The 16,762-nt window shown below is 38.8% G+C and overlaps 1 protein-coding gene across 12 annotated transcripts in view; it reads right to left on the bottom strand.

Annotated features, from left to right (window-relative positions):
• Srpk2 (SRSF protein kinase 2) overlaps window positions 1-16,762 on the bottom strand; it is a 206,164-nt gene that overhangs the window by 23,249 nt on the left and 166,153 nt on the right. For 9 of the 12 annotated variants that reach the window (XM_087902458.1, XM_085684120.2, XM_087902459.1 and 6 more), the window contains 4 exons: window positions 14,530-14,636; window positions 3,367-3,532; window positions 2,192-2,217; window positions 955-1,201 (listed from right to left, as the gene is read on the bottom strand). In XM_087902458.1, coding sequence (XP_087758584.1) covers window positions 955-1,201; window positions 2,192-2,217; window positions 3,367-3,532; window positions 14,530-14,636 — 546 coding nt within the window. The remainder of the gene's footprint in view (window positions 1-954; window positions 1,202-2,191; window positions 2,218-3,366; window positions 3,533-14,529; window positions 14,637-16,762) is intronic. The other 3 variants (XM_085684129.2, XM_085684121.2, XM_085684126.2) reach the window with 1 other exon arrangement.

Genomic DNA, 16,762 nt, shown 5'->3' with positions numbered 1-16,762 from the left:
AATGACTCTCCTGCACAGTAGTACTAGTTAGTACTAGTTATATTAGGAGTAATGACTCTCCTGCACAATAGTACTAGTTAGCTTCTTTAACAAGAGATACTTAGTATTTTTTTGTTTTTGGTTTGGTTTTTACAGACAGGATTTCTCTGTGTAGCTCTGACGGTTCTGGAACTCCCTTTGTAAACCTGGCTGGAGTTGAACTGAAAGATCCACCTGCCTCCTAAGTGCTGCGATTAACACCACACCCAACTAAGAGACGCTTTTAACGTACCACAAAATCTTGTTTTTTGTTTATTTAATAATTAGCCTTCTATTTTCAGGAACAAGTTAGCTCTTGGGGTAAGATTCTGAGTAAAACTGGACTTTTGTTTCAGTCCCTCCCCATTGTTTTTTTCAAAGATGCTTACTGTACTGGATCTTTAAGATTTTAATATTAAACATGTGGTGCGCATGTGTGTGTACATGCCCATGGCCTTAGAGGCCAGAAGCTTCTGATCCCCTTAGAGCCGGAGTTACATGACACAGGCTGTACTAGGAACAAAACTTGGTTCCTCTTCAAGACTACTGATCCATTTTCCCATTCCTTAACCAATTCCGCTGCAGTTTCAGAGTAAGATCTGAGGTGCATTAAAGCTAGGAAAAACATTAATTACAGAAGAAAAAAAAAAGAAGGGTAATCATCAACAGGAAAAAGACACTATGTTTCTCAGACTTCCTTTTTCGCTTTTTAACAACCTACTTTGAAATGTTAACATATGCCTAGCAGATACTTTACAAAAGGAATACAGGCTGTTTTCCATAACCTGAAACAAGGAGTTAGAGAAAGTCGTCCTAATATCTGAGACAGCAGCATGGAGCCAACCTGTGTGGTACAGGTACACTGGCTGGCCCTGGAACACCCAGCTCTAGGACACCGACCCCACAGCCCTCCCTCTTGCTCACAGCTGTACTAACCATTATCCTTTGCTGCCTCATCTTCTGCCACCTCCTCTAGTACGGCTGCCTTTAGTTTCTCCTCTGGGTGACATCCATCATCGTGTTCGTTGGAAGGTAAGGCGGAGGTGATGCTTTCCTCTATGATCTTCCTTTCAGCTTCTCGTTCCAATTCCTCAATCTCCTGCAAGCGTTTCTCCAGCAACTCAGCCTGCCTCTTCTGTTTCTTTTTCAGCTTTTTCTTTTTGTTTTTAGATATTTTTCCTATCTACAACATGGTAAGAAAGTACCATATATCAGGTGCTTCTTCTTAAAACACTATTCAAGAGTATAAGTGCTGGCAACACAGCAAATTACAAATCTAGTTTTAGTTATAGTCACAAACTCCGTCAGAAGATCTACCTTAGGGTAGGGTTGTGCTTATACTTTGTTGGGCTTCCCCTTGAAGGTGCATAACTTCCATTAGAAAGTCTAGGAGAACTGAGCATCTTGAAAGACTTTGCTCTTAGCAAGAATCTCTTCTATCCAGAATCATTCTTGCTCTTCAACAACACAAACACCCACCAAGACAGGTGGCCAACAGCACTGTCTGAGTTTGGCTCTTAGACCAAGCTGTCATCAACAGCCAATATAGCATTAATTTTCCTAAGTAATGATATAATATAAAAGGACAAAAAAGAAAAAGCCACAGTTTTGTACCTCCAACTACAGCCATATACCTTAGAAAGCACTGGCAACCAGCAGTGAGAACCTTTAAAGCATCATAGTCCAATTCTTAAATCAGGGTAGAACTATGAGGGTGATTTAGATTTTTCTGGCAACAACTCATCAGACTTGAATTACTCTTCCAAGAGAAAAGGTCCACAGAAAAGATAATGCCCACTCACACATAAACAGCTAGCTATAAAAAATTAAAAGGATTTTGTCAAATAAGATACTTGGAGGTCTAGCAAAAGTAATTTTAAAAAGATTCTTTTAAACTTGATCTAAAACCTTGCAATTTACTGAACTTGGCCAACCGCAGCCCAGAGAGCACAGGAGGAGACTGGTCTCACAGTAGCTTTGCTATTACCATACCTGAAGTCAAGGTTTTTCCTTTGTTGGGGGGCAGGGCGGGGGGTGGGGCAGCAGATACGGAGCACTTATAAACAGGTCCACTTTTAAATTAGTTAAGACTACAACATTTGCTACATAATTTGTGAAGCTCAATAGTAAAAAGTCCCTGCTGACATGCTGAATATACATGTGAAATACTTACAGGCTTTTGCTGCGGAGCCGTACTCACTAAAACAAAACAAAACAAAATAGGTATTCAGAGAAAAACAGACAATCTGATTTGTAACATGAAATAATACTGTTTTCTAATAACTACCCAACTTCACAACTTCAAAAAACTTAAACCTTGAGGTTTCTAAAGATAGGAACCTAGAAAAAGATTATGCAATGCATGCACATGACTGACTCTTCCGGAACACAGGAGAAGCTGTTCATAAAAAAAGTCACTCATCTTGCAAACAGCCTCTCTCAAATCAATGTTTGGCAAACTGAGAAAATAGCAGAAAGAAGAAAAAGAAATGGAAGAAGAGTTTATAAGTCAGTCATAGAACCAAATGTGTTTCATAAACAAGGCAATGAACATTTTAGAAGAGAAGGCACACAGCTATGTTTAAAAACTACTTGGAAAGCATCACAGAGTTCAATCACACAGCACAGCACATTTCAGCAATGAATCTAAAAGTCAGCACTACAAGCATAAAAACTTTGTGAATTGTTTGCATGAGCTAATACCATCACGATGGCCTTTGAGAGGAAGTAAAAGCACACCTCTATAAAGACCTCGTCAGTCACAAGACCTTTAGTCTGTACATCTGTTCGGCAACGTACCAGCACACAGGCAATGTAACTGCACTGAAAGCACAGCCAGCTCCTCACTGCCACCAATAAATTCTACGAAATTCAGAAGAAAAACTATGCTAAAGCTCGTGACCTGATCCCCTTTCCCACCCAACATCCCTTGATCTTTCACAGCCAATACCAAAAGTATCAATCAGACTGAGATGGGTGCAACCACATTAACTGAAGAGAAGAAAAAGAGTTTTATAAAAACCTAAGTCAGAAAAAACTCAGATGACTGCAGGTAGGCCACAAGAAACCTGCTATCTATTCTCCAGAGACTCTGACAGCACAACATGCTCCCGTGTAGATGAAACAACAACTGAGAATTTAGATGTTCAGTAGAGGGTAAAAGATAGCACAAACAATTAAAAATAAATTAACTAGGACATCTTCTTGGAAAAAAAGTTATTTTCAGTATCCAAACTCTTAGAAAAAGTTACTAATATGTACACATCAAACTCAATTGTCCTCAAGGCATAAGTCTGAGAGCTTCCAGCCCCCATGTGGACTGAAGCAATGAGGGCTCTGCTCCCTCACCTGCAGACCCAGAAGGAGGAGGAGCACCTGCTTTCTGCCACTCAGTAGCCTCGGCCGCCATTCTTCGCACGTACGCATCATCTACACACATCAAGATGTTCTCTGGCTTTATGTCAGTGTGAATTATCTTGCATTTACTGTGTAGATAATCTAACCCTTGAAGAACCTGGTCATAGTAAAATAAGAAAAGAAAGGGCTTATTAGTACTTTTACTATGTACTTTGCCACAAAATCTGTAATTTTTCCACATATTATTTCCATGTGTAAAATGGAATACAATTTTATAGGCACAGATGGATGTTTACTATAAAAAAAAAAGAATTTCCTCATAGGCAACCAATGTGCATCACTGTAGGACTCATGCTCACAGACCCAGATGAATCTCTCCGTATGTCTTTAATAACAATTGATCTGTAACTCCAGTTCTACTAGATCCAGTGTCACCCTCTCAGCTCTGCAGGCACAAGGCACACACACTGCACATACTGCACACATAAAGGCAAAACACTCATAAAATAATGAATATATATCTATATATATCTTTAAAAATTTTCAAATCTCTATGATTTAATGTTTTAAGTGCACAATTTCTGTTTTTTGGATTGTAACATCACCTCCTAACTCAGAACAATTTTATCCTCCATAAAGAAATCCCATACTCTGAGTAGTGACTTCATAGGTCCCTACCACTCCTACAGTCCTAAACACTAAACATCAAGTGGTCTCTGTCTGTGTGTCTGGGAAAACACATGATGTGCATGCACTTACATGCACGTGTGTGGAGGCAAGGGGTCAAAATCGGGTATGTTCCTCAATAGCTCTCTACTTTCTTTAAATAAAAAATACTGGGTTCTCTTCCTGACCCTGGCACTCACCAATCTGGTAGAATGGCTGGCCTGGCTTTGACTCACTAATGCTGGGATCACAGACACGCATCAGGCCCTTTCTAAGTGAGGGTGCTAGGAATCGGAACTCAGGCCCTTAAGCCTATGCAAGCCCTTTACCAACTGAGCCATCACCCTACCCCAAAGCACTTCTGTAAGGAGCATAATGACTGAGGCTCATGCTGGGTAGCAAACATCAATTATTTACCTCCTTTTGTTGCTGAACAGTACTCCTCTATAAAGAGACATGGCACTTTTTAAAGATTTATTCATTTTTACGTATGTGACTATTTTAGTTACATTTATGAATGTGGGATACATGGATGCCTGATACCATCAGAACACATGAAAACTCCTGGGATTGGAGATAAGAATGATCATAAGCCACCATATCAGTGCTGGGAAACAAAGCCAGGTCCTCTGTGAGAATGGCAAGGGTTCTTACCCACTGAGCCGTCTCTCCAGTTTCCACATGGCACTCTCTTTGGATAAAACAACAAACAAACAAAACCCCCCAAAGTTGACAAAGCTGGGCAGTGGTAGCCCATACACTAAATACCAGCACTCAGTAGGCAGAGGTAGGACAATCTCTGCCTCAGTGAGTTCAAGACCAGCCTGGTCTACAGAGCTAGTTCCAGGACAGGCAGGTCCTAGAACTACACAAAGTAACCATGACATGAAAAGTGTGTGTGTGTGTGTTTTCAGTAAGTGGCTTGGGTTGGCTGTGTAGCCCTAACCTACTGTGTAAGGCCCCAGCCAATTCCTAGCACCACAAAGAACAAAAGCCAAGGTAAAAGTCCTCAATTAAAATAAGCTTAACCTGGGCTGTGAGATGACTTAGCACATGCTTGCCTTGTAGGCCTGAGGACCACATGTATTGTCAGATGGGGAAAGCAGACCCTCCTGTGAAGGCAGATCTTGGCCAGATTAGCCCTGCTGGAGAGTTCTACATTACCTGAAAGACTCCAACTCAAGGAATAGGGTGAGAGAATTACAGCGGGTGATGTCAGACATCAATTTCAGGCCTTAACATGCCTGTGAAGTCACACATGAGCATAAACGCATGCAAAACCTCATATGTGTACCTATATATCCCACACATGTGAAGAATGGAAAAAGGAAAAATACAATTAAACCTAAATAAAACACTAAAAGACCAAAAGTAAGAAAGAAACTATTAAATTTATTTTCATAAAATGTAAGACTATACTCAGCAAAGTCTAATTCAGTGACATTTCATCTATCATTGCCTACTGTGTAAACCAAGTAGAGTTTTGTATTTGAACAAGATTGGACAATAAATTAGCCGGGCAGTGGTGGCACATACCTGTAATTCCAGCACTCAGGATGCACAGGCAGGTAGATCTCTGTGAGTTCAATGCCAGACCTGGCCTACAGAATGAGTTTCAGTACAGCCAAAACTATGACTGTACAGAGAAACCCTGTCTTGAAAAACAAACAAAAAAAATCTCTCCAACCAACAAAACAATAAATTAAGAAACTTCCCATTATAATTTCCTTCAAATATTAACCTAAAGCAGAAAGATCAATATCTTGCTTTCTTTTTTAAAAAATATTTATTTATTTATTATGTATACAATATTCTGTCTGTGTGTACGCCTGCAGGCCAGAAGAGGGCACCAGACCCCATTACAGATGGTTGTGAGCCACCATGTGGTTGCTGGGAATTGAACTCAGGACCTTTGGAAGAGCAGGCAATGCTCTTAACCTCTGAGCCATCTCTCCAGCCCCAATATCTTGCTTTCTTTTGTTCTGTTTTCAAGACAGGTTTTCTCTGTAGTCCTGACTATCCTGTAACTCCCTCTGTAGATCAGGCCAGCCTTGAACTCACAGAGATCCACGAGTCTGGGATTAAAGGCACGAGGTACGCCCACCAGATGTGTTTTACACTCACAATCTTTTTATGCATCTTTTGCACATATCTCTTCACCTTAGCCTTCAGCTTAAAGACAACTTCACTGTGTAGAAGGCTGTGCAGACAGCAACAGGTGGGACTCACTAGGGAAACAGGTTAACATTAGTTCCCACTGCCAAAGATTCAAGGGCATTCTTTGAGGAATTTGAAGTTTCAGATCTCTTAAAGCGCTGCCTGCTTGCCCAAAGACTTTCTGCACAAAGTACTGCAATAATGGCTACAAACACAAGACCCCACCACTGAGATTAGCAAATTAACTGAGAAATACAAATCAGACTGAAGGGTACCACCAACAACCAAATGCAGCTGCCTAGGGGAGAGAGAAGAAACTTCAAGGGCAGTGCTGTTCCTCATACAAGTCAAAGTAGGGTGCAGGAGGACCAACAACTACCAGAGAAGGACTTAGCCAGTGTCTACATAGAGAAACAGTTCTCATTTGCCCCGCCCCATAATCCCTAGCACCAAATGGAGACTACTAGAGTCAGAAGGATCTAGAAGGCCTTTCAAATCAGTACAGTTGTGCTAATAATTCACTCCATAAATTAGTGCTGTTCTCAAACTTCATCAGAGAACTTCTGTTTGCAGTAGGTAGCAGATAATACAGAAGAAACTCATGAGTAGTTTAAGTGCTGACAGCGACTGATGAACATTCTCTCTGTACTCCCGGCAACCCGCCTTCCAGGGCTCAGGGAACACTGAGGAAAAGGGAATAGAAACATGTAAGGGGAAGAGTGCTGTAAAACAGTCTTCTAGACAGAGAGTTGCACCCTTTATCGCATAGCAGGTCCAGCTATCTTCCTAAGACGGAGCTACGCCATCCCAGAACATCCCAGGATGGATGGAAAAATAAATGTAAAACTGATTGGAGCAAATTCTACAAACTGACTACAAAAGCTGTGATGGAGAACTACGGAAATTCCTGTTACAGGAAGAGAAGATACCCACTGTTCTGAAAACTCAGGAGAATGGAATCTCTGTGCTCCATGTGAGGACAGCACAGAGCAGAGGTGGAAACAAGTCTGGCCTCTCCTAAACTAGGATGGAAAACCCAACATTCTGAGAATTCTAAGTTAACACAGAATCACAGGTCCTGTGCCACACAGAATAAAAATGGAATATTAAAATAACGAGTACCTTAAAATGAAAGCTTCTAGTCTGAAACTGGACAACACTGGTTCGATAGGACCTCTAAAATAGCAAATACAGAGTGGTCAAATCAAACAGTGTGGCGGTGAGACCCCCAGAGTGGGTCTGGGTAAGCACTGACTGTGAAGATCATTGTAAGCTTAGGAACTGCAGGACGCAAGAGAAACTACCTATTTCCTCAAATCTTTTACTTTTTCCCCCCAAGACAGGGTTTCTCTGTGTTCCTCTTGCTGTCCTGGAACTCACTCTGTATACCAGGCTGGCATCAAACTCAAAGATCTGCCTGCCTGTGCCTGCTAATTGCTGGGATTAAAGGCCTGTGCCACTACTCCCGGGCAGTTGCTTATTCTTTAAATGTTCTCATTTGTATAATTCTCTGGAACTCTAAACAATTTTCAAAAATTGCTGGGCAATATTAACTGGCTACAGCCCACAATCGGATTAACAACATAATAGTTTATTTCAAACCTTAAAAGGTGAAAAGTCTTAAGTAGTCCAAGAAAACTATCAGCTGAGACTGAGAGAGAACTGGCCCTGGTAGAAAAGAAATTACAGGATGTACATATAGATTGCTTGAATAAAGAGCTTAATTGTATTCTGGTTATTTTACCTTCTACTCATTCTCCTGTAGGGAATCTTATGCAAAACAAAGATAATATCTAAGAATGGATATTTTTAGCACACAAAACAGAGTAAAAAATAAAGAGCTAATGTAGAAAAGGTTTCTGAACTGATTCTGAAAAAAAAAAATTGAGACTTTGTCAATCAGCAGAAATAGACCCAGAAGAAATAGTGTACCTTGTGCCAATACTAAAATTGCTTCATTATGAGCAGAAAATGGACACTGGCAAAGAACTTGGAGTAATTTTTTGGGAGAGATTAGCAACAAATATCCCAAAAGCAAGAAACTTTAGTTTATAAAAATAAAGAACTAGTTGGATTCTCCCTCATATAATAAAGGGAACACCAATTTCTGGAGCCCTAACATTCTATACTGATGCAAATAAATCAGGAAAGGCAGGTTTTAAAAATCAGGAAAATTAAGTAAAGTGGGTAAAAACCTTAATGATTCAGTTCAGAAATCAAATTATATGTCATTTTCAAGGTATTATTAGATTTTCCACAACCTCTTAAATAATATAGTTACTGACTCTCAATATGCAGAAAGTTGTTTTGCATATTGCAACTGCTGAACTTATTCCAGACGATTCAGAATTAACTTTGTTATTTATTCAGCTACAAAAAGTAATGAGAAACAGAAATCATTGTTTGTATGTAACACATATCAGATCCCATACTGGTCTACCAGGCCCTCTAGCACAATGTAATGGTGAAATTGATCAGCTATTGGTAGGAAATGTGCTAGAAGACTCACAATTTCATTAAGAAACACGATGTTAACAGCAAACGTTTAAAGAAAGATTTTTCTTCTCAACATAAAGCCAGTCACACTGAACCTTATAGAAGAGAAAGTGGGAAGTATACTTGAACGCATTGGCACAGAAGACCACTTTCTAAATATAACCCCAGCAGCACAGACACTGAGAGAAACAATCAGTAAATGGGACCTCTTAAAACTGAAAAGCTTCTGTAAAGCAAAGAGCACAGTCAACAAGACAAAACGACAGCCTATTGAATGGGAAAAGATCTTCACTAAACCCGCATCAGACAGAGATCTGATCTCCAAAACATACAAAGATCTCAAGAAATTGGTCATCAAAAGAACAAATAATCCAATTTAAAAAAAAAATGGAGTACAGACCTAAACAAAGAACTCTCAACAGAGGAATCTAAAATGGCTGAAAGACACTTAAGGAAATGTTCAACATCCTTAGTCACCAGAAAAACAAATGCAAATCAAAACAACTCTGAGATTCCATCTTACACCTGTAAGAATGGCCAAGATCAAAAACACTGACGACAACTTATGCAGGAGAGGTTGTGGGGTAAAGTGAAGACTCCTGCATTGCTCGTGGGAATGCAAATTGTTACAGCCCCTTTGGATGTCAGTGTAGTGACTTCTCAGAAAATTAGGAAACCTTCCTCAAGACCCAGTAATACCAGTTTTCAGTATATACCCAAAGGATGCTCAATCATACCACAAGGACATGTGCTAAACTATGTTCGTAGCAGCATTGTTTGTCATAGCCAGAACCTGGAAACAATCTAAATGCCCCTCAACCGAAGAATGGATAAGGAAAATGTGGTACATTTACACAATGGAGTACTACACAGCTGAAAAAAATAATGACATCTTGAATTTTGCAGGAAAATGGATGGAGCTAGAAAACATTATTTTGAGTGAGGTGACCCAGAAAGACAATTATCACATGTACTCACTCATAAATGGTTTTTAAACATAAAGCAAAGAAAATCAGCCCACAAATCACAATCCCAGAGAACCTAGACAACAATGAGGACCCTAAGAGAGACTCACACAGATCTAGTCTACATGGGAAGTAGAAAAAAACAAGATCTCCTGAGTAAATTGGGAGCATGGGGACCTTGGGAGAGGGTTGAAGGGGAGGGGAGGGGCAGAGAGAGGAGCAGAGAAGAATGTAGAACTCAATAAAAATATAATAAAAAAAAGAAAAAAAAAGGAGGGGAGAAGATTGGCTGGGAAAACGTAGGTCAATGTATTCTGTTTTGTAGCATGCCCCGGAAATTCACAGGATGTTGTTTTTAACGAAGATGTTATCACACAAAATGTGCAAGAGTTTTCTGATAGAACAAAACTTTTTTTCACTGAAAAAAAGATTTTTCTATCACTTGGCAAGAAAATAAAAGAAGTTATAAGGAAATGTCCTTCTTGTTCTTTGCATAAATAAACTCCATTACCTGTAGGAAGTAACCCAACAGGTACTGAAAGAAATGAAATTTGGCAAATGGATGCTATTAATTTTGCAGAAGTTGGAAAATTAAAACGTATCAGCATTCCATAGAAACATATTCAGGATTTCAATGGGCAACTGCTTTAATATCTGAAAAGTCTGATTGTGCAGTTACACATTTACTAGAAGTCAAGACCATTATGGACATACCTGTAGAAATTAAGACTGGCAATGCTCCAGCATATGTCTTTAGTAAAATCCAAGTTTTATGCATGTTACAATGTAAAGCATATTACAGGTATACCATGAATAATCATACAGGACAAGAAGTTAGAGAAAGAACTAATAAAACTTTAGAAGAGATGCTTAGTAAACAGAAAGGGATCAACTGCATAGTCTGTTTAAATTTTTACATGTTAATGAACAAAGAACAATAGGTGTACAGAGACACTGGATAAGAGAAAACTGCTGAAATAAATTAACCTCAAAATGGAAACCAGGACACGTCTTAGGTGGGGGAAGGTGTTTTGCTTTTGTTTCCATAGGAGAAGAAAAGCTATGGATACCATCAAGATTGATAGAGATTAGGTTCAAACAAGAAAGACCTCTTGATTAGATGAGGTGATAGTTCATCAAATAGCTTAATACAGACTAACTTATAAGACTAACAAATGCTTTTTATTTGATCATATAGAAAAATATTATTAAAAGAAAATAATTTTATGTTACCAAAAAGCATTTTGGCTTAACAAAGATATAACCTGACAAAAAAGAAACTCCCCATATTTAGGGTTGGGAGCATTCAATTAAGTATACAATTAAGAAATCTGAAGACCTTTGGACAAATGAGACATCTGAGAAGAAAGGATGAATCAACCAAAGAAAAACATCTCAAGAAAAAGACTAAAAATGACCTAATGGCATATCACATTTCCAACAGGATAAAATTTCATAAATCTTTCCAAATATTAGTTTCTACTGCTCTCTACAAACATAAAAGGCAAATGGTCTGTTTGTGGTCCCAATTAAATTAAAAATTAAATCTGGCTTTGGATTTGGAGCGTGTCTCTCTCCTCTAAACTTAAGCATTACTGTCAAAAAAAAAAATCCAAAATCTCTGTTTTATGTCAGAAGAACAACCTGATATAAGACAGAAAACCAAAATATGAGAGAGAGAGAGAGAGAGAGAGAGAGAGAGAGAGAGAGAGAGAGAGAGAATACATACACACACTTAAACTTTCTGCCATGATATTAATGGTCATATACTATACTAATTAATTCTGGACATGGGCTTCATCTAGCTTCCTGTATGTGATTTTGGACTTGAGTCTGAATCAGGTAACTAGGAATTAAGTTTGTGTACCTGGGATATAGATTTAACGACTGTAGTTCTTTAATTGCTCTGAGATCTACTGCATATGATATTTAAAATGTTTAGGTTTTCTGCAGTGAACCATGATCATGCCTAACAGCAACCTTTGAAGTTGACTCTACAATAATATTCCACCTGAACTGTGGTAATGCCATTAATTTGACAAACACCACCCTAAGATCAGCTTTGAACTGCACACTGCTTAGAATAATTTCAAGGTGGCTAGCTGAGATGGTTCACCCTCAGAGACTATCTAGCCAAGACTTCAGATAAGCCCTACATTTCCCCATCACACCCAGACTAAACAAAAACTAATACAGCTAGCACTCCCAGGACTTGACCATTATCCCAATTTCCCCAGGGCCCTCTAAAGATGCTGTCACCCATAGACAACAGAAAGTAATTTTAAGAATACAACAATCACATTACCAAGAGGTGGACTGGGTGGTTTTTGGTCATTTGGTGGACTATGAATGTTTGTCATCATTTAGGGGAATCAGTTACAAATTGTTACTGGTCATGGTCAGGGAGGAGGTTGGATTCAAGAATCTCTTACTGAGGAAAAAAATGAATAAATAAAAGGGGATATGGAAAGGATAGCATAAAAGGGTATATAATTGAATCTACTTTAAACCAAAAACCAACTATTAATCTCAATTAGTTTACATGAATTGTTATATATTGATATAACAATTTTTATATATTGATATAACAATTGATATAAACAAAATTTAAGGTTAATTTTGCTAAGATATATATATACATTACTCTTGTTTATGTTATTGTACCTATGTAGCTCATTTAAAAATGGATAATTAAGAAAAACAGGTTAATAGCTAGCCATCCATAATAATCAAACTTGAAGTTATGTTTTCCAGGTTAAACAAATACATTTTAGATAGGTAGTCTTCAAACATTTCAGAGACCTCCACTTCCATGTATCTAGTAGCACTTCTACAAAAGGGGACCGATAAATTGCATAAAAGCTGTAAACCTATAGTTGGCAAGCACATGCCCTAGCCTAATTCCTATAAAATATTTCAAATCAATTAAGATAAAACAATACAAACTGCCTTGTCTTTCCCTTTCCAGCCCCCCTTTTTAAAAAAATTATGTTATGTGCATGTGTTGTGTATCAGAGTGTACATATATGTACCATGTGCATTTTGACTTAAGGTGTTAGATCCCCTGGAACTGTAGTTACAAGGTGGTTGTGAACTACCACATGCCATTTCTTTTTCACCAATAGTCATTTCTTCCAATTCTTACTTATTTAATAACATATGTAACATACAAAAGGCACTGCCAATGTTCCTCATAGGAAGACAGTGTGACGAGGTGGACACACAGGCAGGCACAATGTAGGATGCTTTCACTACACACATTTAAAATCTATAAATTTCTATAAAATGGGTTTATAAGCCTACTAATGTGCAAGTACATAAGCACATTATATTACTACATTTATATGGGTAAGGAAGTTTCCTTATCAGGTCCCAGTGCCTCAATTTACAACTCTGTGTGGATCGTTACACTTTATTCTATTACATTTATTTGTGTACCTCTCTCTCTCTCTCTCTCTCTCTCTTTCTCTCTCTCTCTCTCTCTCTCTCACACACACACACACACACACACACACACAAGTGTGTGCCGAGGCATGTGTGTAAAGTCTAGAGGACAACCTACAGAACTCTCTCTTCCACCATATGAGACCTGGGGATTGAGCTGGGGTCATTAGGTCCCCACCACAAGATGTCTCACCAGACCATAATTCTTTATCTATTTAAGAATTCTAAGGACTGAGTAGGGTAATGGTCTTTAATCTCAGCATTTAGGAAACACATGCATAAAGCCAGGAGTATAAGATCTGTGTCAAAAATACACACACACACACATAGAGGGGAGGGAGGAATATTTTGGATAAGGGCTAGGCTTAGTACGCAAGCATAAGGAATTTGATTTCTCAGTATACACATAAAGAGATGTAGCAGCATGCCCATAAAGTCAGCTCTGAGAAACCAGTAGATCCTAGAATCCTGCTAGCCACTCAGTCTATACAAAAGAGTAAGCTCTAGGGTAAGTAAGAGATCTTGTCTCAAAAAACAATATGAAGAAGTGACTGAGGAAGACATCATCCAATATCAATCTCTGGCTACCACAAGCACAAGCACAGGCAACCACATACATATGCTGTGGTGGTATGAATGAGAACAGCCTCCATAGGCTCACATATCTGAAATCCTAGTCTGTAATGGGTAGAAGTAACTGGGAAGGATTAGGGGGAATGGTCCTGTGGGAGGTGTGTCACTGATGGTGGGCTTAGAGTTCTCAACATCCCTTCTCCCTCTCCTAACCCCTCCTTCTCTGACTCCTGCTTGGACAAAGGCATCATCTGGGATAATGGGCAGCAGACCAATCCAAGAGTGACACGTCAGAAGCGAGGACTGTTTCCTTTATAAGGGCTGGGTTCCCCTCATTCTGGGTCTCCGCTTTGGAAGCTGATGTTCTCCCTCTCAAGATGCATTAAAGCTTTACTGCAGAAGAATCCTAAGTGCCCCGCGTCGTTCTTGCTGGCGAGAAGGTAGCGCGGGACACAGGTACACTGTGTTATACTTACCACAAACAACTAATTCATCTATGAAAAACAGCAATACAGTAAATTGCTTTTCCTTAATTAGATTCCCAGAAACCAAGTGAATGTTTTGTGTCAACTATAGAGAATACAATAATTTCTGATTAAATCCCCCCATCATTTATCTTTACAAAGGCTTATATGCCGAGATGAATGGCAGATGATCACATATTGCCTTCCTTTCTAACATTAGATGCATGTCATTAAGTAAACAATTGATTTGATAACAGTTCAACGGTTGTTGATTCATTAATTTCTTCATTAAAAACTAAAAAACTAAAATATATGTTGAAAGCAACCAAACTGGCTACTAGGGGTGAGATTGTTCTGAACAGGTGTAGGGTTGCTTTCTGAAATCTCACCTGTCTAATGATACTCTTCACACAACGAACTGGGAGGCCTTGATAGTTGGATTTGATGATCCATTTGAGGAGATGGTGGCCAAGTACTTCAAAGACCATGCAGACATCTGGGATAAGGTTAAGGAGCATCTGAGGATGCACTTCCTCAAGGCAGGTGGTCATAAAAGCGACTTCATTGTATCACTTGTAAAACATTATTTTCCTAATAAAATACCATATTAATACTATCAGGTGATCAGTTGCTGTTTTCACTTAAATAGACAAGACCTGACTTTTTCCACTACAGACTATCATATACTATACATTACTCAATGTGTACAATAGTCTCCTTCAGGAACTATATAATGACACATGCATGTAATCTCAATACCTCGGAGGTGAAGGCAGGAGTGTCAGAAATTTAAGATTATCCATAGTGAGTTCAAGACCAGCCTAGGCAATATAAGACACTAGTCTCAATGAAAATCTATTAATTAATTAACTAATTAATTAATTAATGTGTTTCAATGTACAGTTGGTACATTTGGGGGTCAAGATATAATTACGAGAACATAACTATCATTCAAGGTCATACATGCACCCAAATGAACTGAAATCACGATCTTAAGCAGTATCAACAGCTCCAAGTTCACTGTAGCACGACCATGGGCAGTCGAGACACAGCAGTGACCTACACACTCGCCACTGTGTGAACTGATAAGGAAAAGATAGCGCATATGCACGATGGAATATTATTTTATGAAAAAGGGTAGTGGATTTTTTCAAACAAAAGCCCACATTTATTAGAAATGTGTGATGCTTTTTTTTTTTAAAGTAATGAAATGCAACCATCTTTTAAAAAGCCCAATCAAACTATACTTGGTACAGTTCTGAAAGAGCAGTGGATTAATTAATTTATTTTTGAGTCAAGGTTTCACTAGATAGCTCTGGCTGGTCTGGAATACACTAAATAAACTGACCAGGCTGGCCTCAAACTCATAGAAATCCATGTGCCTCTACCTCTGAGTTCTGGGATTGAAGTCATGCGCCATCACTGCCCAACTCTTTTTAAAGATGTAGTCTTTTATTGACCCTAGAAATCACTGATTCAATTAGACTAAGTGGTCAATGGTATTTTTTTTTATTTCTTTTTAAACTGATATGTTTGGCTCTTTATTTTTTATTTTTATATGTGTTCTGTCTGCATGTGTGTCTCTGCAGCACATGTGTGTTTAGTGTCCACAGAAGCCAGAAGAGGGCATCAGATCTCCCGGGACTCAGAGTTACAGACAGTTATGTTCATCATGGGTGCTGGGAATCAAACACATGGGTCGTTTAGAAGAGCAGCCAGTTCTCTTAACTGCGAATCCATCTTTAGAGCGCCAGTCAGGAGTTTTCAAAAACAGAAGCTCTATGCTGGGTGATGGTAGCTTACGCCTTTAATGCCAGCACTCAGGAGGCAAAGGCAGGTGGATCTCTGTGAGTTTGAGGCCAGCCTGGTCTACACAGTGAGTTTCAGTACAGCCAGGGATACTCAGAAAAACCCTATTTAAAAAAAAAAAATCAGCAACGAACCAAACCCAGTGGCGCTAGGCCCAATCCTTGACCCTCTAAACCAGAGGTTCTCTCTCAGACCTGTGGATCTCGACCCCTTTGAGGTTACATATCAGATATTTACATTACAATTCATAACAGTAGCAAATTTATAGCTATGAAGTAGCAACAAAAATAATTTTATGGTTGGGGTCCCCACAACATGAGGAACTGTACTAAAGGTTGCAGCATGAGGAAGGTTAAGAACCACCGCTCTAAATGAGTCAGCAAATAGATCATGCACACTAAAGATATTCACAAGAGATTTTGAAGTAGTTCTGGAATGAAAATGTTTGGTTCATAGCTAGAGGCTTATTGCTGAAGTTAGTATCACAAAATTATTGACTTGTTAATTTTTATAATATCTGGATTTACCATATCATGATAGCTATTCATATAAATAGTTTGGTGAAAAAACTGTAAATGTTTCTGTTCTGTTAAAGAACTTGTACACCACAGGCTGAAAAGACGAAGTCTTACTTCCCGGTCTCATTATAAAAAAATAGGAACTAAAAATCTAAAGTTAGATACAGGGCCCAACTCTAAGGTTTCCAAAATAAGTACCAAATCTCCTCAAAGTATTGACGTATCCAGATTATGATTGGTTCTTAGCATTTTACTTGCTAGGAAAAGGAGCCGTGTGTGTGTGTGTGTGTGTGTG

The sequence above is a fragment of the Myodes glareolus genome, chromosome 27 (genome assembly GCF_982192425.1).
Source record: "Myodes glareolus chromosome 27, mMyoGla1.1, whole genome shotgun sequence".
Taxonomy (NCBI): Eukaryota; Metazoa; Chordata; class Mammalia; order Rodentia; family Cricetidae; genus Myodes; species Myodes glareolus.
Note: the sequence above shows the minus strand (reverse complement) of the source record. Positions and strands in the feature narration are given on the sequence as shown.